This window comes from Mustela putorius, unplaced genomic scaffold (genome assembly GCF_011764305.1).
Source record: "Mustela putorius furo isolate JIRA1106 unplaced genomic scaffold, ASM1176430v1.1 tig00000788_pilon_pilon_pilon, whole genome shotgun sequence".
NCBI lineage: Eukaryota > Metazoa > Chordata > Mammalia > Carnivora > Mustelidae > Mustela > Mustela putorius.
In genome coordinates, this window is record NW_025421481.1 from 5,147,974 (window position 1) to 5,170,120 (window position 22,147).

The 22,147-nt window shown below is 40.8% G+C and overlaps 1 protein-coding gene across 2 annotated transcripts in view; it reads right to left on the minus strand.

Annotated features, from left to right (window-relative positions):
* Positions 1–22,147, minus strand: part of ANO4 (anoctamin 4) — a 457,427-nt gene that overhangs the window by 413,486 nt on the left and 21,794 nt on the right. For both annotated transcript variants that reach the window (XM_045084796.1, XM_004742962.3), the window contains exon 3: positions 21,159–21,410. In XM_045084796.1, coding sequence (XP_044940731.1) covers positions 21,159–21,410 — 252 coding nt within the window. The remainder of the gene's footprint in view (positions 1–21,158; positions 21,411–22,147) is intronic.

Consider the following 22,147-nt stretch of genomic DNA (forward strand, 5'->3'; position numbering starts at 1 on the left):
AGCCCAGAATGTGACCTTACTTGGAGTAGGGGCTTTGCAGATATAATTAAGGTAAGGCTCTCAAGACAAGCTCAACCTGCATTAGAATGGTCCCTAAAGGGGTGCCTGGGTGGCTTAGTCGGTTGAACATCTGACTGCATTTTGGCTCATGTCATGATTTCAGGGTCCTGGGATCGAGCCCTATGTCAGGCTCTGCTCAGCAGGGAGTCTGCTTAGGGGTTCTCTACCTCTCTGTCTGCCCCTTCCCCTGCTCACATATTCTTTCTCAAATAAATCTTAAAAAAAGAAAGAAAGAATGGGTCCTAAATCCAGTAATAGTTGTCCTTATAAAGAGACAGAAAAGGGAAGACACACCCAGAGGAGGCCATGCAAGGACAGAGCCAGAGACTGGTGTTATGCTGTCACAAACCAAGAGGAGTCACCAAAAGCTGGAAAAGGGAATTTCTTCCCTAGAGTTCCCTGGAAGAAGCACAGCCCTGCTCATAGGGTTCTGGCTTCTAGAATTAGAAGAAAAAAAAATTTCTGTGGTTTTATGCCATTAAGTCTGTGGCAATTTTTTGTAGCAGTCCTAGGAAAGTGATACAATACTTTACAGGGTCAGTGTGAACATCAAATAAGATCATGCATGTGAAAGCACACGGTGAACTATTTAAATGTGGTAGCTGTCATTAAGTCACAGAATTTGGAAGAGTAACTTATCTTCTGTGAAGAAACAAATTCTAGATCTGCTCCTAAGGACAGATACCCAGCAGCTTTCTCCAGATAGGACTGTTAGAATGCTGAGATCTGCCTCCTTTTCTTGCCGGCTCCAGACCTACTCACTCCACTTGTATGATATGCCTTTGTGCACCAGCTGACACTTGCCTCCTCCTCAAAGAAGGCACCTATCTGCTTTCAGACACTGACCACATGGCAAGCATTCCACTCTGAGGTCACCATCTGCACCAACAACTCACATCCAAGTATAGTTCAATGTCAACCTTACTCTAAACCTGAATGAGCCAAGAACAAGGGCAGGTGACTCTGGGGCCAGTCTTTCTGCAAACAGTGCATCTGGGTCAGAGTATTTCAGAGCAAATCAGCTCCAGGCTGAAGAAGGGCAGACCCAAGGCAAGGCCCTCAACTGTCAATCTCAGATCCAAGAAACCTCATCTAGTACATTCCCAGGTATAACATTATCCAGGGTGTCTTGGGTGTTTATTATTTTCCTTTATATCAAAATCTACAGTTTTTGAGGGAATGGAGAGTAGATATACATTCATTGAAATTCATAGACATACAGTGTAAATGGGCAGAAAGAACATCTTGGATGGAAGAAACAGAAGGAAAAAGTTCTTGAGGAACCCTAAAGGAAAAGGAATGGAAGAAAACGGTGGGATGGTCATCTCTGATGAATTTAATGGTAACTTTTGACTTCATAATATGCTTGAATAGAAGCTGGTGTTCCCACTTTATAAATCAGAACAAAGAACAGGAGACAGGCTGCCAAACGGTGTTCAGAGAGGAGACATCTACTCATCAAGAATTAACAGAGTAGACTCAGTGGGCTTCAAAGGTTTCTCTCAATTCTGAAATTCACCTTCCTTAAATGCAAAGTTTTCAGTCACTCCCTCCTACATAAGGTCAAGTTTCTTGGCATATAGCACTCAAGGCTCTCACAATCAAGCCTACTTTAGCAACTAAACCAGGGAAAGAAGAGTATATAGCAGTAATCAGAGAGAAGATGAAAAGGCAGAGACCCAATCATAAAGGGCTAAAGAGATTTAACTTTATTCTCTAGAAACTGGAAACCAGTAAAGTTACAAAGGGAGTGGCATAATCAGATTTGCCCTTTAGAAAGATTAAGGCAATAGCCATGTACAGAATGCATTGGAGAGACTGCAAGGAAGACCAGGAACTAAATATAGTCCAGACCAAGGTGCAAAGGGTTGAACCAAGGCAGGGAGAGTGGGGATGAGGACACAGACTCAGCAAGGCTTACCACCTGGATGTGGGGAATAGGACAAAGCAAAGAACTTAGGATTAATTTAATTTTCTGCCTTGGACAACGGAGTACATTCAACAAGATAGAAAATACAGACAGGACAGAAAAGAATTTGAGGTAAAAGATGGTTTTTGGTTAACCTGAGTTAGGGTGCTGTGCGACATCTATATGGACATGCCCAGAAAGAAGTCAGAAAGGATCAGGTGGAAGATCTGAGCCTAAAATACAGAATACAGACCTCAGATGAAATAGGATTCGTGGCTACAGACCAGAAAGGCAGATGGAGTAAGAGGATGCAAAAGGCAGACTTTGAGTAGACTGTTAAGAGACATATGTAAGAGAAGGTCTAGTGATGGACAGAGAAGTATGACAAAACTCATAGCAACAGAGCTCTAAGGAAGAGATATCCCAAGAGTTAAAATATCCCACACAGAGAGAAGGAAAGGTAAGGATGAGAAAATATCTGTTGGGTTTGACAGCGAGGTGGTCACTGAAGACCTAAGAAGAATATATCTCATGTGGGGGTGGAGGGGATGTCAGATACAGAGTTAAGGAATAGAAGATCAAAAAAGGGAAGAGAATGAGCGCTGGCTTCTCTCGGATGAGTTTGGCTCTGAAGAGCGGGACAATGGGCAGTAGCTAGAGGGGATTAAGAGTTGAGTTTTGCTTATTTTGTTGGGGGATTTGGGGGTGCATTTTTTTTTAACAGATTGAGAACTGAGTTTTGTCTCTTTGTTTATAGGATGTAGAATTGGTGAATATATATGCTAATTGGGAAGAAGAGGAACTGAAAAGGTAAAATACCTGAAGAGGCCAAAGGAACAGAACCCACTATGGTAAAGAGCAGCCATGAAACAAAGAAGGATGGCAGGAAAGCAGTTGATGAGAGAGGAGTGTATTCCAGTGAATCGTTACTATTTACATAACAATCTCCTCTTCTGGAAGCCTCAAAATGTAGGCTAGGGACCCTACATTTTCATTTTTACATCCTCAATACTTTACACAATGGCAGGCACATAGGAGGTACTCAGAAAGTATTAGATGAATTAAGTACCTAACTAGATTTATGGTCATGAGAATAGCAGTAATTGTGTGTCTGTTGGTCCTAAAAACTTTAAGTTGAGTGACTTTCTGAATCCTTACAAAAACACTATAGTGTAGGTATTATCATCATCCCTAATTTATTTTTAAATTTCAGAGCAAATAAGACCAAATTGAAAGTTCACATTTTTGGGCTACTATTGTGTTTTAGTCAAATGATAAGAATATATCTCAGTAAGTAGTACAACTGAATTTATACAGCAATTTTTTCCTCAAGATTTAAGACAGATTAAAAAAAAAAATCAAATGTTGGGTCAGGTGAGATGAGGTATATCACCTAACTCTTCCCCTGTCCCTTGTTAATTCTTGGAATTTTCTGGTCAATCCCTATTCCATCTTTAAACCTCATTATAAAATAATTTTCTGTGCACAAATTAAAGTGACACCTTCAATTTCATCCTGAATCTTCAACTCAAAAATATTAACTTTAGCTGTCTTTGCTATGTTGTAATTTGAAGCTATCAATACAAACCATAAAATTTCTTGAAAACATGAGGGGTGGTAAGGTCCTTAATAGTCAAAACAATGACCTTTTGGTGTTGGGGATTTGCAAAGATAACAAAAGCAAAAGACAAACAAGTGGAATTATATCACATTAAAAGCTTCTGTACAGCCAAAGAAAACTACCAACAAAATGAAAAGGCAATCTATAGAATACATGTATCAAATCCTTATGTTGTATGGCTTAAATTGATACAATGTTATACAACAATTATATTTCAAAACTGGGAGGAAAATGCTAGCAGCACAGATGGATAATGGATAATGCACAATATTCAAAATCACTTAGATGGAACTTTTAAATCTTCCTGGTTGCATTTTATTTAGGAAAGAAATGATATCTAATGCTTCATAAAATGGTACTAGTATTACTAATGACACTTGAAACCCTGACTTGGGATAAAGTCGAGAAGACCACCCTTTTCATGCTTGACCACACAGACCCTCTTCGCAAACTACGCTATTCTAAGACCAAATGATGCTCTGGTAAAGGAGTAAAAGATCTGTCCTCTGTCACACTTATCCTAGAATAGAGAAAATGGTTCAATGTTAAAATATCAAAAGGATTTCTGTGCCTAGGAAAGGGAAGCAAGACAACATCAGCTGCAATATTAGCAAATGTGAGAGCCGGCAAAAGCGAAGTGAATGCTCAAAGTGCCAAGAAAACCAATCGTTGTGTTGAGCAGGAGCTAGTAAACTGGGAACAAGTTTAAGGTTAAGTCAATTAATTGTAATTAAATCAAGAAAATCAAGGATGACTGTAATCCAAAGATAACGATTATTACAAAGAGTTTTAAGGATTAGGGATACAGCCTTAGTTTAAGGACAAAACCAAGACTTTAATAAACAAGTCTTTAATTCAACAAATATTTATCAACAATTATGTATCACTTACTGTCCAAGACCATAGGGATCCAAATTCAAATCAGACATTTTCCCTGCTTCCCTGGCACTCACCATCTGGCAGGGTGAGGATATATACTCAACTAGGACTTGCTGTGGTTAATTGTCTGAATGTGGCGCTATGGGAGCACAGAGGAAGGAGTGTGGGGTAGTCCTCATAGAGAAATGGCATTTGATCCAGATCTTAAATTTTATCAGGGAGAAAAGAAGGAATAACAGGGCATTCTTGGTAAGAGTTCGGCATAAGTAAAGGCAGGAAGACATTACGTACACCATCAGGGCCAGAACATAGGAGATTTGAAGTCAACATAGATAAGAAGACAGCCAAGGCAAGAGCATAAGAATCTTAAACTCCATACTATAAAGTTCAGACTCAAATTACTGGTGGTCCCCAACCACAGATAGTTTGATTTTTTATTTGTGTGACAAATAAAATTAATCATTAGAAACATTTAGTATATTCATAATGTGTGCAATCATACCACTATCCAGTTCAGAAAACTTTCAGCACTCCAAAAGGAAACCCTATATACATTAAGCAATCATTCTTCATTTTCTCCTTCCCCCAGCCTCTGGCATCCACTAATCTGCTTTCTGTCTCTATAGATTTGCTTAGTCTGGATATTTCATATAGATGGAATCATAAAATATATGACCTATTGTGTCCAGCTTATTTCACTTAACACAATATTTTCAAGGTTCATCTACATTATAGCATCTATTAGTACTTAATTCTTTTTTTATGACTGAATAATGTTCCATTGTATGAATATAACATATTTTGCTTATCCATTCATCAGCATATGGACATTTAGACTGTTTATACCTTTAGGCTGTTGTGAATACTGCCACCAGAAACACTAGTGTATCAATTTTTGTTTGAACACCTGTTTTCAATTCTTTTGATTATGTACCTAAGAGGATTCCTGGGTCATACAATAATTCACTGTTACAGTTATTGTAGAAGTACCAAATCCACTGATGGTTTTCAAGCCAAGAATGGCACGTTGGGACTGATGTTTTAACCAGTGTAGCCAGCCAGGACAGAAGAGACTGGTAAGAGTGAAGGCCAAGAGGCCATCCAGGAAGCTACTGCCCTAGTCAAGCATAGAAAACTTTAATCCACAGCAGGGGAAGTGACCACAAGAGTGAAGAGAAAAGGGTAGGTTTCTGAGGTGATAAACAACTAAACATGGGAATGGATGGAAGAAATCATTCATAGCTCTATGTTAGAGCATGAATTCTATGCTGACAATTCATGTCCTTGAATGAATGCTGTGCTTCAAAGAGGAGTCATGTCTTAGTGACCCTCTCATCCCCAGTGCTTAACAGGGAACCTGCTCCATAGGTAATCAAAGAACAATGTCGTGTTTGTCTGAATAATGATACCCGACATTATTTGTAAGAGAAATGACAGAGCATGACTGTAGATGAGGAGGTAAAAAGGACTTCTTACTCTGTGAGGAACAGAATGGACAGCGATACATTTTGTTGAAACAGGGAACACTGAAATGGTTTAGACTGGTGCTAATGGAAATACAGAAGTAAGGATGTCCAGTAGACAGCTAGAAATTCAGAACAAAGTCTCAGGGGGAAAACACGGGACAAAAGACCATATTTTGAAACAGACTATTGGTAGCCTTACTCATTAGGATCTCTCATTTTGATATCTAACTTCACAGATTAACTCAAAATACCATAATACAATGTCATAAGTAATATGCTGTTACTTCCTAGGAAGTACTGGGGAAAATGAGTAAAATCAGTGGTGTGGGTCATGGCTTCATCTAAATTATGCCCATAGCTAGGACTCAGGCAACCCCAGGCACATCTTATGTTGGTAGATCATGCAAGCATACTTTTCTAAGATTATCTGCATTGGAAAAGAGGGGCTTCTAAAGGAAGTTCAGGTAAAGGACAACAATATAATCAGGGTATGAGGAGGACAGCACTAGGTCTCTTTTGGGCAAATATCATTAGTCCAGGCCCAAGGAGTCTGATCTGAAAGGAGAAAGGGCCTCCTTTGAATCAAGGAAGCAAAGTGTGTGAAGATAAGCTGTGATAAATGGGGTCATTGGCTCTAATTCTTTATCTTTCCCTAATTCCGCATCCTTTTGCCATGTAACTTTGCAATGCCTCCCACTGAGAGACATTCTGTCCCATCCTTAACTCCAGGCTCAGCCATTTAACATGGATTGTTCCATGGGATATGAGCAAGTATGTTGCCATCAGAAGCTTGCAAAGTTTTCTTTCAGGACAGCACACCGGGGATAACCTGCTAGAGGATGAAAGACTTAGAGAACAGAGCACAGTCATCCAGTTGCTACAGCTTAGGTCAGCCTAGATCAGCCAAGAGTCAGCTAAGACACTGAATGAGCTCCACCCAGATCAACAGAGCCACCTCATCGCAGATGTATCAGTAAATGCTTAGTGTCGTAGGCCACTGAGGTTCTGCTGTCCCTCGATATATGGTATTATATTATGGTGATGATCAACTGAAACGAGTTTCTTTACCACAGTTCTTTGTTGACTCAACACTGTGGAAACATCAGGGAACCTAGAGCCCCTTTGTGGGATCCGGCTTCAAGATAGTCCTGTCATCACAGGCATCACAGAGGATTTAAGGAACATTAATAATTAGTCCTCAAAGAAATAATTTCCTTGTACAATAAACCTTGTACAGACCCCAGGAAAAAATTGTTCCTATGACAACCCTATATGGTTTCAGAAGGAATCAAGTTAATAATGTTCAATGTATAAGTTGTAATTCATTAGTAAGAATGACATTGATTTAGTAGATCTTTTTTTTATTTTTTTGTTTTTGTAAGATTTTATTTATTTATTTGACAGAGAGAGACATCACAAGTAGGCAGAGAGGCAGGCAGAGAGAGAGAGAGAGAGAGGAGGAAGCAGGCTCCCCGCTGAGCAGAGAGCCCAATGAGGGGCTCTATCCCAGGACCCTGGGATCATGACCTGAGCCGAAGGCAGAGGTTTTAACCCACTGAGCCACCCAGGTGCCCCTGATTTGGTAGATCTTGATGAGCATTTTGGGAGGGGAAGTAAGAATGGAATGAAAGATAACAGAATACATGACAAATAATAAGGCTAAATAGTTTCTGAAACTTTTTTCAGAGGCGATAGGGGAGGGGGGAATCACAATACAAAAGTATTTCTCACTTTAGGTAAGAGTCAAAGCAAAGGAAAAACAAACAAACAAAAACCACCACCACCAACAACAAAAAACCCCAAACTTGAAAGCCACAAGCTGAAAGAAGACAGCTGAATAACATTTTACAGCCCACCAAACTGGGCATCCAAGCCCAGCCCAAGAGAAATAAGACCCGTAAGAGAAGAGAAGCAATCGGTAAGCCCGGGTAATTAATAGCACCTTTCACTCACATTTTAGGATTTTAAAAACACTTTTGCCTACTGCACGTCATCTGAGTCTCAAAATAGCACCTTTCACAGATGAAGAAATCAAAGCTCTAAGAGGTCAAGCCCTTCATGCGAAGGTAACATGGTAAGTGACACAGCTTGGGAGAGAAGCCAGGTCCACATTCCCGAGCTCCAGTGCACCTTTGAGATCGCTCTCCGCCTGCTGCCACACTCAGAGATTGCACCGGTTTCCAAAATCTAAACTAAACCCCTTCTTGCTACACTCCTAGTCGGGTTTCGCTTCTGTTTGCTGGGGGCGAGCAGGCTCTGCGCCCGCTGTGGGAGCCGGGATCTGACTGCGCCGCCAGGTGGCCGGGCTCGCCCGGGGCGGCCCTGCTGTACGCGCCGCGCCGAGACTCCCCGGCGGCCGCTGCTCCACCTGCGCCGCCTCGGCCGCCTCCACCTACCGTCAGCCGGCCCGCCGCTGCCGCCTCCATCACTCGGGCCCCCGGCGACACCCCCGCCGCCCGCCTCCGCTCCCCGGCCGCGCTCTGCCGTCCGCCAGCCTGCCCCAGCCTGCCGCAGCCACCGCGGAGTCCCCGGAGCCCCAGGCGCCGCCCACGCTGCCCGCCGCCGCTGCGAGTCCAGGCCGGGACCTGGGCTAGGGGCTGCGCAGCGCCCCACCAGCAGCACCCTCCGTAAATCCCGGGGAGTGTCTTTGTCTTTCATTGAGCTGACCAGATTTTCGTTGTTTGTGCAATGACTTAATATCGGTCGCATCCACTAGCCCGCATCACCATCATTCCACAAAGAAAGGGGCCTTGCCCAGGGTTCACTACGGTATCCCCAGGACCTGCGGCAGTGGCGCGTATTAGGAGGCACTTGAGGGAACAGCTCTTGAATAAATACGAATCACTCTACCTCTAAAGAGAAAACTACAGCCAACTCTCCCATTTTCCAATTACAACCCTAAGTCAGTGGTATCCTATTTTCCTGAAAAAGAAAAAACTGTACCAAGTTTCCAAATATACAGGCTCATAACAAGGTGAACAGTGACAGAAGGGGGTTATTTTAGCTTCCTCCTTGCTGGAGAGAGCTACAGACTGAACCTGAATCCAGGTGCTCATAAAATCTGCCCCGACGCCGGACCTCTTTCCACAGAGCTAAGCCCTGATCCTCTACCTGGTCTTGCCTTTCCAAATTACTTACAAATCAGCTGGTACTCACAAACCTCCTGAATGTACTCTGATGAACCTCATCTCAAAAACGCCAACCCGATTCCACCCAGCACTCTAACAAACAGGCAGCAAGTCATCTCCTCCGGATCCCACCAAGATCTGCAGAGACTTACCCTACCCAAAGCTTGAGGGCAGCAAGGTTCCTCCACCTCATTCCTATTTATATCCTCTGCCTTCATTTCAACCAGCCCACATGGTGGAGGCCAGCCTGTGTCCTCTTACTCCCCCGGCTGCTGCCGGTGTTGACACTGTATGGCTCTGGGCTGAGTCTCTGTCTCCAGTCCTTGCTCCCAAACAAAGTTTCTCAAGATCACCCCCCTTCCCTGTAGCAGGTTGCATTCAGGCAATGATGGGAGTGTCCAAAAACCCCAGGATGGGACCATTTTGAAGGGTCATCCCAGCTCCAGATCTTTTTTTGCAATGGACTGAGGCCTTTGTGCATCATTACAGTCCAGATCCACTCTCTGCCTAATCCTCCTCTGTTCCATCCCCCCTAAACACACACACACACACACACACAACCTTGATCCCATGGGCTCTCCCTAACAAATTTCTTACATGTACATCTCCCGCTCAGAATCCATTTCCCAGAGAACCCAAACTAAGATAACTAAGCTCCCTCTCAAGTTCTTACCAGGGCCGTTGGTTTTTTGGCTTGCTTTTTAGGACCTAAACAATGTATATGAAAAACTGAGAACATCTATACCTCACAGGTCAATAATTTTCCCTTCATCAGAGACCTCCCACTTACAACTGGTGGTTATGCAGTGCTGTTTTGGGAACTCAGACACATGTTTTGATCAATACAATACTATCAAGGATCTTTAAGAAGATCCTTTTCTTCACACAGCACCTGCCCGTTGGTAACCATACTTTCTTTGGTATAATATTGTTATCTGCATCTCATACTAAATTCCAAGCTCCACAACCAACACATGGGAGCTTGTAAGAAATGCAGAATCTCACCCTCCCCCCTCCACATACACCCCTACTTAAGAAGGATCTGCAGTCTAACAAGATCTCCAGGTGATTTTTACTCACATTAAAGTTTGAGAACCACTGGTCTAAGCTTCCAAGCTTCAGTATTATATATTAACTTTATGGAAATACTTGGGATCACCACTCACTCACATATTTCATCCACCAATCACAAGTCCAACTGAAGCTATCTCCAAAATGCCCATCATTTCTATGCCTTTGGAACTATTTCAATCAGGCCCTCTTATCTCTTGAGGACAAAACTGGGAGTAGCAAGAGTTTAGATGACTAGATGAATGAATGGCTTTTTGGAGCATCTGCGTGTCTTTGATTCTAAAGTATATTATTCTTTGCAAATCAGATTTAACACAGCTTTAAGTCAAGCTTTTCAATTTCTTATATCAGAAATCCTCAAGTAACTTCATAGCTGCATCGTTTAATTGACTTTGTCTTCATGTGCCATTAATCATTTCCTGATTCACTGATGCTTCAATCTTCTAAAACTAAATAACCACCACACACAGAGAAGGAATTAACAGAGAAGGATTGTGCTAGAATCAGAAATCAAGTGACAGGGCATGGCCTTGAATTCTGAGAAGAACAATACAGCCAAATATAAGAGAATGTGGGGAAATTCAGAAACTTGAAGGTAGTTCATGGATTTATTTCTCTTAGCCAATTCTCTTGTCAAATGAATATTTCCAATGATCCTCTTAGTCCTAAAGTGCAAGTAGTCCCTAACTCCATGTGAGTTTTTCTCAGAGAAGTGGCATATACATGGCGATTAAGATTCTGGACCTAATCACAAATGTCAATTAATTCACCGAATGCCAAAAAACATTGGAAATACTGGAGTACTAGCCTGAGAGAACCCAGCTAGCACATGTAACAGTATTTCTATGGACAACGCATTCAGTGCTCAACCTTGAATAGAACAATACAGCTATTCCCAGCTGCTCTGGAATCAGCCTCCATACACTGTCCCACTGCCTCAAACACCAGTCCCTTATCTGAACAACCTCTCCTCAAACGCCTGCCCTTCTACTGTGATATCTTCTACCCCACCAGTATTCTAGAAAACCACAAATCACCTTCCAAAAAGCCAGGACAAGTGGTTTTACTTGTTACAATTACCCAACTTACATAGGTTAATCATCAGACCCACATTTCACATAACCCTTACCAGGAGATCTTTTCCACAGTGTAAAGTTAAAACTGAAACACTCCTGGGGCACCTTGGGGACTCAGTCAGTTAAGCATCTGACTCCTGGTTTCAGCTCAGCTTATGATCTCAGGGTCATGAGATCAAGCCCTTAGGCTCAGCACTGAGTCTGTTTGAGATTCTTTTCCCCTCTTTTACTACCCCTCCCACTGTGTGCATAGTGCTCTGAAAAGTTAAGTAGATAAATATCGTTTTTACAAAACTGAAACACTCCTTCAGGGACATGTTGACAAGAGGAAAAATTTTGAAAGCAGAGGCAGAAGCAGGGAGGTACCCATTCTATTATGATTTATGTAAAATATTCAATTAAAACCAGAGAAGGAAAAAACAAACAAACAAACAAACAAAAAACAGAGAAGGAAAGGAAAAAAAAAAAAAGCAGTGAACAAATGCAATGAGTAGAAAGCAGCTACTAACATGGTAGATATTAATCCAACTGTATCAGCAATCATTTTAAATGTCTAATACATCACTTAAAGGACAAATTGTCAGAGTGGATAAAAACAGAAGACCCAACTCTATGTTGTCTGTAAGAAATCTTCTCTCTTTCCTTCTTTTTTCTCTTCTTTCTTTCCTTTCATTTCTACCTTTCAAACTTTTTCATATTTAAAAAATATAATGGCTTAGAAAAACTATGTCTAATTTATATGGTCCTGTTTTTTATAGTTATCCTTCCATTACTCTGTATCATGAATTGAGCTGGGCTGACACTCAAGCAGAATTCTGGGTTTTGCCTGACTGGGCACACAGTGCACAAGCAGGAGCAGGCCAATGGGCATCTCTAGGCATCTCTAAAAGGAGACCACTGAGCTCCCAATTGGGTCAGATTACGCTCACGGTCACATCAGGAGCTCAAGTTGCAGGGTCACTTTTTTGTGGCACCTTACCTCTGAAATTTAAAACTCCCCTGTTTTCTTCAGCATCACTTTTGAATGTATCTGGTCACAATTTGTTGAAAGAAATTAAATCACACAAACAGATACCTCTTCTAAGGTACTCTCTATCTCAGACAAATTCATAGCATCACGAGTCTGGCATATCTCTAGATGTCAGAGTCCACACACAGAAGCACTGGTAAGCTTACGAGGTCGCTAGGAAACATAAGTGAACACCTTCCATCCCATGGTGAGACACAGTATTTTGCTTAGACTGCAGGCACACAGGTAAAAGCTCGACTCTTGGGAAATGATTACCAATTTGAAACACAATAGTCATTTCACACCTTCCTTTCCTGTCACAAATGAAAATCTGCTCAGTCAGTTAACCATCCAACTCTTGGTTTCAGCTCAGGTCATGATCCCAGATTGTGGGATCAAGCCCCACATCAGGCTCTGTGCTCAGTGTGGACTCTGCTTGAGAATCTCTCTCTTCCTATCACTCTGGCCCTCCCACAGTTCATGTTCTCTCTCTTTCTCAATAAAGAAATAAATATGAAAAACAATCTGAGGAGTTTGAAGGGGCGGGGGGGGGGGGTGGGAGGTTGGGGGAACCAGGTGGTGGGTATTAAGGAGGGCATGTATTGCATGGAGCACTGGGTGTGGTGCAAAAAACAATGAATTCTGTTACACTGAAAAGAAATTTAAAAATAAATAAATACATAACTTTAAATAAATAAATAAATAAATAAATAAAAATTTTTTAAAGGTGACACTTTAAACTTGGGGGTGGGAATCTCCATCTTCAGAAAGGAAGTCCCTCCTTGCTTTCAACTAGGATACGATTTGCAAAGGCTCTTATTAAATATAAGGTAAAATCCATTACAACCCACAGACACATTCTAAACAATTAGGTTACCAGATTACTCCCACTAAGCAGAACTCCAAAGAATAGGACCAGATTTAATTGGTGTGAATCAGTGGTTCTTAACTGGGGACAATTTTGCACCCCCCACCCAGGGATACTTGGCAACGTTTGGTGATGATTTTTGGTTGTCCCACCAGCACCCAGTTGGATAGAGACCGGAGATGCTGTTAAACATCTACAGTGCCCAAGACAGCTCCCACAGCAAAGAATTACTCTGCTCAAAATGTCAATAATACCAAGGTTGAGAAACTGATGTAAGTGAACAAGAAGAGAAAAGGCCTAGGGGCAGCGTGAAATAAAATTTAGGAAGAGTTAGAGGACAGGAAGAAGTATGGAAAAGGGAAAATCAAAAGTGCCAAAGATGTATTTTATTAAGAACGGCTGCAGATAGAGCAGCACGAAGAGTCCTGGAAATGCCACAAAGGCAGGGCCCATTGCAATGTCATGGTATAACACACAGAAAGAGAAACTCAAAGGGAGGAAGAGCATTAAGAATTAGTGATGAGGGGAGCCTGGGTGGCTCAGGTCAAGATCCCAGGATGCTGGGATCATGCCTCACATCGGGCTCCCTGCTGGCGGGAAGCCTGCTTCACTCTCTCCCACTCCCCCTGCTTGTGTTCCCTCTTAGTCAAATAAATAAACAAAAAATTTTTTTTTAAAAAAGAATTAATGGAACAATAAGTTAAGGACCAGGTCACGTGCAGAATGTATCACAGCATTCCTGGCCTCAAACCCTGTAATACCTCCTGCCCACATGTGTCAACCAAAAATATCTCCTGACATTGCCAAATGTCCACCATGAAACCAAATTATTTTTGGTTGAAAGTCATTCTTTTAGAGGGACCTTCCTGAATTAAAAATACATATATATTCCCCCCTCATTATTTCTTTCATCTTTCTTCTAGGTTCAATTTCCTTCTTTTCAATAACGGGCTTTTCAGTCATTCTTTCACTAGGCTTGTGTTGGGTACACTTTCCCACTCTTTTTCCAAAAATGTTCTTATACTGACCTCCCTCTTCAATAATCATTTTGCTGGATTTAGAATTCTGAATTGACTGTTATTTCTTCAGCACTTCTAAGATACTAATCCACTGTCTTCTGGCCTTTATCATTATTACTGGAAAGGCTTTCCTCACTTTTTTCTCATTTGCAAGAAATCTGTTGTTCCCCCCTCAGAATTCTAATATTTTATCTTTGTGTTTTGCTGACTCACCACGATATGTTTATAATAGTGGATTTACTTATTTTATAATAATAGTGGATTTTGCTTATTTTACTTATTCTGCTTGGTATTCACTGTTCCAGGAATCAAAATATTTGTGTCTCTCATCAATTCTGGAAAATTCTCATTGTCTTTTTTTTTTTTTTTTTTAAATATTCTATGTGTCTCCACTCTTCCTAGTCTCTTACTCCAGAATAGGATTTCTATTAATTGTATGTTGGGCTTTCTCATTCTGTCTTCTATATTCCAATCTCCTCCTCCTTGTTTTATTACATCCCCTCTATTTTGTATTTAGGGTAATTCCTTCAGCTCTATCTTTCAGGCCTCGTTCTCTCTTCAAATGCGTCTAATCTGCAGTTGAAATGGTCATAGAAAATATACTTCCCATATACCAGGATCTCCATTGACCAAACAAATACATGATTAAGACACTAATCCTCAACTCAAGATCTTTATATCTACTAAGCCGGCCAACATGGAAAAAAAAAACAAAACAAAACCTATTTTACAATCTAACAAGAACAGAATTCAAAGTGTCAACAGAAATTGCCAGAAACAGAAAAAAATGATTAAATACGCTGAGGAGAAAAGGAAAAGAATTCACAGAGAAGGGCACCTTGTAGGTAGGCTTGAAGAGAAAATGTTCTAGGAGGAGAGTGTAAAGAAAGGTCTCCACGCGGATGGCACGGCGTGTGTAAAACCATGAATCTCTGAGTTTCAGTGAAGAACCACCTGTAACCACGGTGTGGATACATCTGAAGAGAGTAGTGAGAGGTGTTAGGGGGTCTGGTACGCTAGTTAGAAAAGTCCTCCGGTACCATATATGAAATCGACAATGGGAGAAGTTTTCCCAAGTGAAAGGAGAGGGCAGTAATAGAGCAGGGAAAGAGGAGAGCAAGAGAGAAACACAGACAGATGAATTTGGAAAAGTGACACCTGTGGATATGGAAGAATTAAGAATTTTTTAAATAATCAATTAGGAATTAAGAAGACTGCTATACTAGTGCAGGTAGAGATGATAAGAAATGGACGCCTGGGTGGCTCAGTTGGTTAAGCAGCTGCCTTCGGCTCAGGTCATGATCCCAGCGTCCTGGGATCGAGTCCCACATCGGGCTCCTTGCTCCGCAGGGAGCCTGCTTCTGCTTCTCCCTCTGACTCTGCCTTCCACTCTGTCTGCCTATGCTTGCTCTCGCTCGCTCTCTCTCTGACAAATAAATAAATAAAATCTTTTAAAAAAAAAAAATCATCCTACCTATTTAAAAAAAAAAAAAAGAAAGAAATGGAGCAGAGATAGTGTCCGCAGGGATGATGAGAATGCTCTTAATTAGAGATATTTCTAAGGCGAACATAATGCATGTGTCAGCCAGCTGGCTGTGTAGGCTGATGGCCAGCAGAGAGTTGAGCATGAGGACACTGACTTTCTGGCTTAGGAGTCTGGACAGACTGTGACACCATTAAATAGAGTAGTAAATTCAACTCTGAGAGGTACCAGAAGCAAGTTCTTTTTGTGGCACATAGTTTTGAGATGTCTGGGATATATCCAGGCTGAATGTTCTGGAAGGCAGTTGTAAATACATCTTTAAAGCTTGGCAGGGAAACCAGACATGGTAATAGCACTTAAGAGTCATGAGCTTGCAGCGAGGCACTGAATACAATAGGAGAAAGTGACCGAGAATTAGCTGGGGGCAGAGTGACCAAAAATGCAAGCCATGTGCAGGTAGCGAAGCAAGTTACAAAGCCTGATCATCAAAAACTGAGTATCAAACCTACACAGAATATCTGAGAGCCAGTTTCAGAATTCCTTCCTTTGGTTCTCTCAAATTTACCTTCTTTTGATTGATGAAATAATTCAATAACAGCTTTTGTACTCAATATATTTTGATAAATATATTTTAATGTTACATTTTCATAACAGCATATTTTAATACCTCATTTGTATTTTAATAGTATATTAATGAAATAATTCAATAACAAAAAAGTGTATTGTTATTTTTATTTGTTATTTCCTTTGTTATTCACTTGTTATTCACTTTTGTGAAATCTTCTATCTTAGCACTTAGTATGCTGAATTAAAATACTTGATTTACTTATATGCCCCCTCCTGTAGACTCTGAGCTCCTTACTCAGCTTTCTATTCCAAGGACTTATCACAGTACATGGCACAGAGTGGGAACTTAGTATGTATCAGAGGAATGGATGGCTGGAAGGATGAATGGATGGAGCCAGCCGAACAATGGAGACTGCTTTTCCAACTTAACCTGCTACAGTTGATTTACCGATTAAAACATTCTCCACCATGAGGAAGGAGTGCCATGTCCAGGGCCACCATGCAGAGTTTCACAGGTTGTTCACTGTGCAAGGTGGCAAACAGGTTTAAGTAAAGTCAAATCAAGAGAAGCTATTGTACAGGTTAGTCATACAATGAAGGGAAAGGATAATAGCATAGGGCAGTGACAAGAGTAAAAACAGCTCAATAAAATGACAATCCCAGGTAAGTTCTAGGCATTCTGTGTCTTTTAGTTGCTTCTAGAATTGTAGAGTGGTGGGGTTTATAAAATGGAAATATTATTTTTAAGTATGTTTGAAGAAATTATTAAACATAAGAAAATCCCAACAATCAATAAATAAGTGTAGAGTGATTTTGTGACTAAAACTTGTCAGCTCCTCCCATTAGACCTCCCATTAGACAGTTTGTGCAGAAGAAAGATGACTTAGAAATGTGAAGGGATGTCTGGCAAAATCTGGAACGCTTAAGAAATCCTGGTGTAGCAGAACTGACTTATCTCACCCCACAGGTTTCTTCAAACTAGCAAGAGAAGCAAAAAATAAAATATAAGAAAATAATGACATTAACTCTACTTAAAAAAAAGAAAAGGAAGGAGAAAGGAAACTGGATGCTTTCACACAGAAAATACATAATAAAATCAATAAATTACTGTACAAAATCAAATAAATATATTAATTAACCTATATAAAATCTTAATTGAGATTTATAGAAGCTATACCAGCATCTTCAATTTTCTTTTTTTTTTTTTAATTTGTTTGACAGTAGGCAGAGAGGCAGGCAGAGAGAGAGGAAGGAAAGCAGGCTCCCTGCTGAGCAGAGAGCCCGATGTGGAGCTCGATCCCAGGAACCCGGGATCATGACCCGAGCCGAAAGCAGAGGCCTTAACCCACTGAGCCACCCAGGCGCCCCAGCATCTTCAATTTTCTATAATAAAACACTACATGCTTAGCCACATGCAGAAGAATGAAACTGGACCATTGCCTTACACCACACACAAAAATAGACTCCACATTGATGAAAGACCTCAGTGTGAGATAGGAATCTAACAAAATCCTTGAGGAGAACACAGGCAGCAACCTGTTCAACCTCAGCCACAGCAACTGCTTCCTAGAAACATCACCAAAGGCAAAGGAAGCAATGGTAAAAATGAACTATTGGGGCTTCCTCAAGATCAAAAGCTTTTGCACAGCAAAGGAAAAAGTCAACAAAACCAAAAAACAACTGACAGAATGGGAGAAGATATTTGCAAATGACATATCAGATAAAGGGCTAGTATCTAAAATCTGTTATGAACTTAACAAACTCAACACCCAAAGAACAAATAATCCAGTCAAGAAATGGGCAGAAGATATGAACAGAGGTTTCTGCAAAGAAAACATCCAAATGGCCAACAGAAACATGAAAAAGTGCTCAATATCACTTGGCATTAGGGAAATACAAATCAAAACCACAGTGAGATACTACGTCATACCAGTCAGAATGGCTAAAATTAATAAGTCAGGAAACAACAGATGTTGGCAAGGATGCAGAGAAAGGGGAACCCTCCTACACTGTTGTTGGAAATGCAAGCTGGTGCAGCCACTCTGGAAAACAGCATGGAGGTTCCTCAAAAAGTTGAAAACAGAGCTACCCTATGACCCAGCAATCACACTACTGGGTATATACCCTGAAGATACAAATATAGTGATCCGAAGGGGCACATGCACCCGAATGTTTATAGCAATAATATCCACAATAGCCAAACTATGTAAAGAACCTAGATGCCCATCAAGAGATGATTGGATAAAGAAGATGTGATACACACACACACATACACACACACACACACACACACTCACACAATGGGATACTATGCAGCCATCAAAATAAATGAAATCTTGCCATTTACAATAGCCGTGGATGGAACTAGAGGGTATTATGCTGAGTGAAATAAGTCAATCAGAGAAAGACAATTATCATGTGATTTCTCTGATAGGAGGAATTTGAGAGGCGGAGGTGGGGTCTGACGGGTAGGGAAGGAAAAAATAAAACAGGATGGGATCAGGAGGGAGAAAAACCATAAGAGACTCTTAATCTCATTAAACAAACTGAGGGTTACTGAGGGTTAGGGAGGTAGGGATAGGGTGGCTGTGTTATGGACATTGGGGAGGGTATGTGCTATGGTGAGTGCTGTGAAATGTGAAAGCCTGATGATCCACAGACTGTACCTCTGGGGCAAATAATACATTATATGTTAACTAAAAAATACTACATCCTTGTTTAATATATCTTTAAATGTTGAGGCTACAAATAAAAATATTTATAGTATACAAATAAAAATAATAAACAGTTGCTTGGAAAAAATACAGTATTTTATTGCTAATGGAAAATTCCCAGGAATGAAGAAAACTATGGGCTCTTAATTTGTTTTTGAAAATCTGCATTTTAAAAATAGAAACCTCCTCTAGAAATTGGATTGCTTCTGAGTATGGCACTCTATGGAAAGAAAGAAGTCAACTCACAGAGAAACGTGATAAAATGTTAATCTGGCAGCTGCCATTTCACACTCTTCTTTGCCAAGAAATACCAGAACCCTGCAGCTACCCCAGCCAAAGGCAGCACTTCATTTTTTAACTTCAGATTGTATTAAAATTTTAAAGCAAACAGAATCCATTTTCATTCATGATAATTTCAAATCCTAGAGGATTTCAAAGTTCAGCCCAGATTGTAATTTTTCTACTATCAAGTTGATCGTAGAAAGATAGTTTGTTTTTGCCATGGCTGGGCTAACGGTATGCAAATGTCCCTCCACGGCTCAATGGTGAACAGTACTATCTAGCCACTTAACCAAAGACATCTGGAGGGGTGAACCTCAGAAACCAAAATTCCAGGAGAGAGTAGTCTGCCGAATATAGACTGCTGAAGCTTACTTTGTGTCATGGACACAGCATCCTCTGGAGGAGACCAGGAATCTTCATTTTTAACAAGTTCAATGGTGAGCCTACACACTTCGTGCTACGTCAGCAATCTACTGCTTCAGTTTGCTTTTGATCTGGAACTTCTGCAACATCAGCATCTCACCTCTAGGTGGCAGCATCCGTGAACTGTTACATGTTGTTGCGACTGTTGAGTGTCTGTCAACTTCAAAGATTTATTTCCAGAACAGGAATTACACATTGGGTTTGTCCAACTAAGCCATTACTCCTAAGTGCTATATCTATGGAAGAAAAATGTGGCAGGATAGATTTTTTCGTAATTTAAAGTTCCAACTTAGACTTTAGAAATAAAAACAATTAACTGGTTATTCTTGCATAAAGCTTCCTGTAACATTTAAAGTGAAATGTAAGTGATAAATTTTAAGGCAATGTGTTGTTGTGAGCATTTTTCTTGCCCTGACTGCTTAAGCCATGACTCCCAAAGATCACATAGATCAGCAGCTGGCAAGCATTTTCTGCAAAGGGCCAGATCGTAAGTATTTTAGGCTTCAGAGGCCATACAGCCTCTGTCATAATTACTCAATTCTGCCACTATCACAGGGAAACAGCCAGAAACAATACATTAATTAATGAGTGTATCTATGTCCCAATAAAACTTTGAAATGTGGAACAGAGAAAGGTGAATTTCATGTAACTTTCACATGTATCAAAATATTATTATTATTTTAATTTTTTCTAACTGTATGGTTTGACTGTTTGCCCCCTCTACCTCCAAATTCATACATTAAGATCCTAATACCTGAAGTGATGGTATTAGGAGATGAGGCCTTTGAGAGATGTTTAGGTCATGATAGTGGAACCACCAAGAATGAGATTAGCGTTCTCAAAGAAGAGACACCACAGAGATCCCTCGTCCCTTCCACCGTATGAGGATACTATTAGAAGTCTGAGACCTGACAAAGGGCCCTCACCTGACCATGCTGGCACCCTGATCTCAAACCTCTAGCCTCCATGACTATGAGAAATAAATTTCTGTTCTTTATAAACTACCTGGTCTAGGTATTGTTACAGCCACTCTAACTAAGACGAAATTAGACATAATGAATGAACAAAGACACTAATCATTTTTAAAAAGTAAAAACTATTCCCAGTTCTTGAGTTGCACAAAAACGGGTGGATGGCTCAGATTTGGCCCATTGGCAGCAGTCTGCAGACCTGTGACAAAGATCAGTTTTGGAGCAACATGAATTGGTAGTAACTAAGGTATTCATAAATGACTTATTGATAACTTTTCTGAATATAAAAGTTTAGCCCAAGAAAGATGGCTTGCCACTAAACATAAAATTAAAGACATTAAACAAAAATCCATATGACAAAACTTGGAATTCTGATTCAGAGTTGATTTCCAGATGATCGAACTAACACTTAGATCAAATATTTCTAAACACATCTTTCCTTCAGGTACAGCCAAGCTATTAAAGACCAGTGAATACAGGGGAATTGTTGGGAGTCCACAGCACCATATAATCAGGAAAGCAGATGCAATTTGTTCAGCAGGTAAATAAACAGGTGAAGGAACCTTAAATACACTGAGTCCTGAATCTCCAACAGGGAACGAACACCATTACCTGTCGTGTCTTGACTGAGGGTTTCCTGGCTGCTGCTGCTGTAAGAAGGCACTGGAGTGATGGACAGTGAGGCTGGACAAGACAAAGGTGTAGCCAGCTCAGTCTTGCGGGTGAAGGATCGGTGGTACACAGGGAGGCCCGCATCTTTGGAGACAAAGAGAGGCAGATCTGATGGAAGGGTAGGTCTGCCTTGTGCATATGGATTTTTCCAGTGGGTGAGCCCAATTGCAACAGGCCCAGCAACATCATAACCTGGCGAAACAAACACATTAGGTTAGAAGCAGCAAGCAACGCCTCTTACCATATCCGCTTTCGTATTTCTCAGAGTCGTAGCTGTGAATCAAACCCAATACCACTTGAGATAAGGATGCATCTTACTAACAAAGAAGCAGGAATCATCACACTTCATGGGTCATGTTCACCGTTCAACATATATTTAGGAAGCCACTGTACAAGGAGACTGTTACTATTTCAGTTCCGTAGATGAGGAAACTGGATCTCAACTCGCCCTCGGTTAAGCAGCCAGGAAGTGCCAGAGGCAGAATTTAAGCCCAGATCTGTCTGATTCCAAAATCTGTGTTCTTTCCTCTAAACCACAACGGACTACAGTACAAAATAAAGTGAAAGAGATAGTTTCAAGTAGGACAGAAATGTACCCCCTCAGGATCTCAAGGGAGAAAGTTCTTCTTGGTGAAGGGACAAGGTCATGAAGAAGGTGGTATAAACTTGGCCTTATAAGCAAGTGTTGCAACCTAGAGGCCAGAGGAAATAGAGGGACAGATCGGTTCTGCAGATGTGTCTTAGCTGGCCCACTCTTTTCTTAAGGTGAAGTAAAAGTCAAATTCAAATTAACAACAATAAAAATCTAGAGAGTTCTCAAGAGAATCCAGCTTTCTAGTTTCTCTTGAAAAATCTCTTGATCTTCTCCTCAAGAGCAAGTGAAACTGGACCACATTACCACATAGCAAGTGTCAGCTGGAGAAACTCCA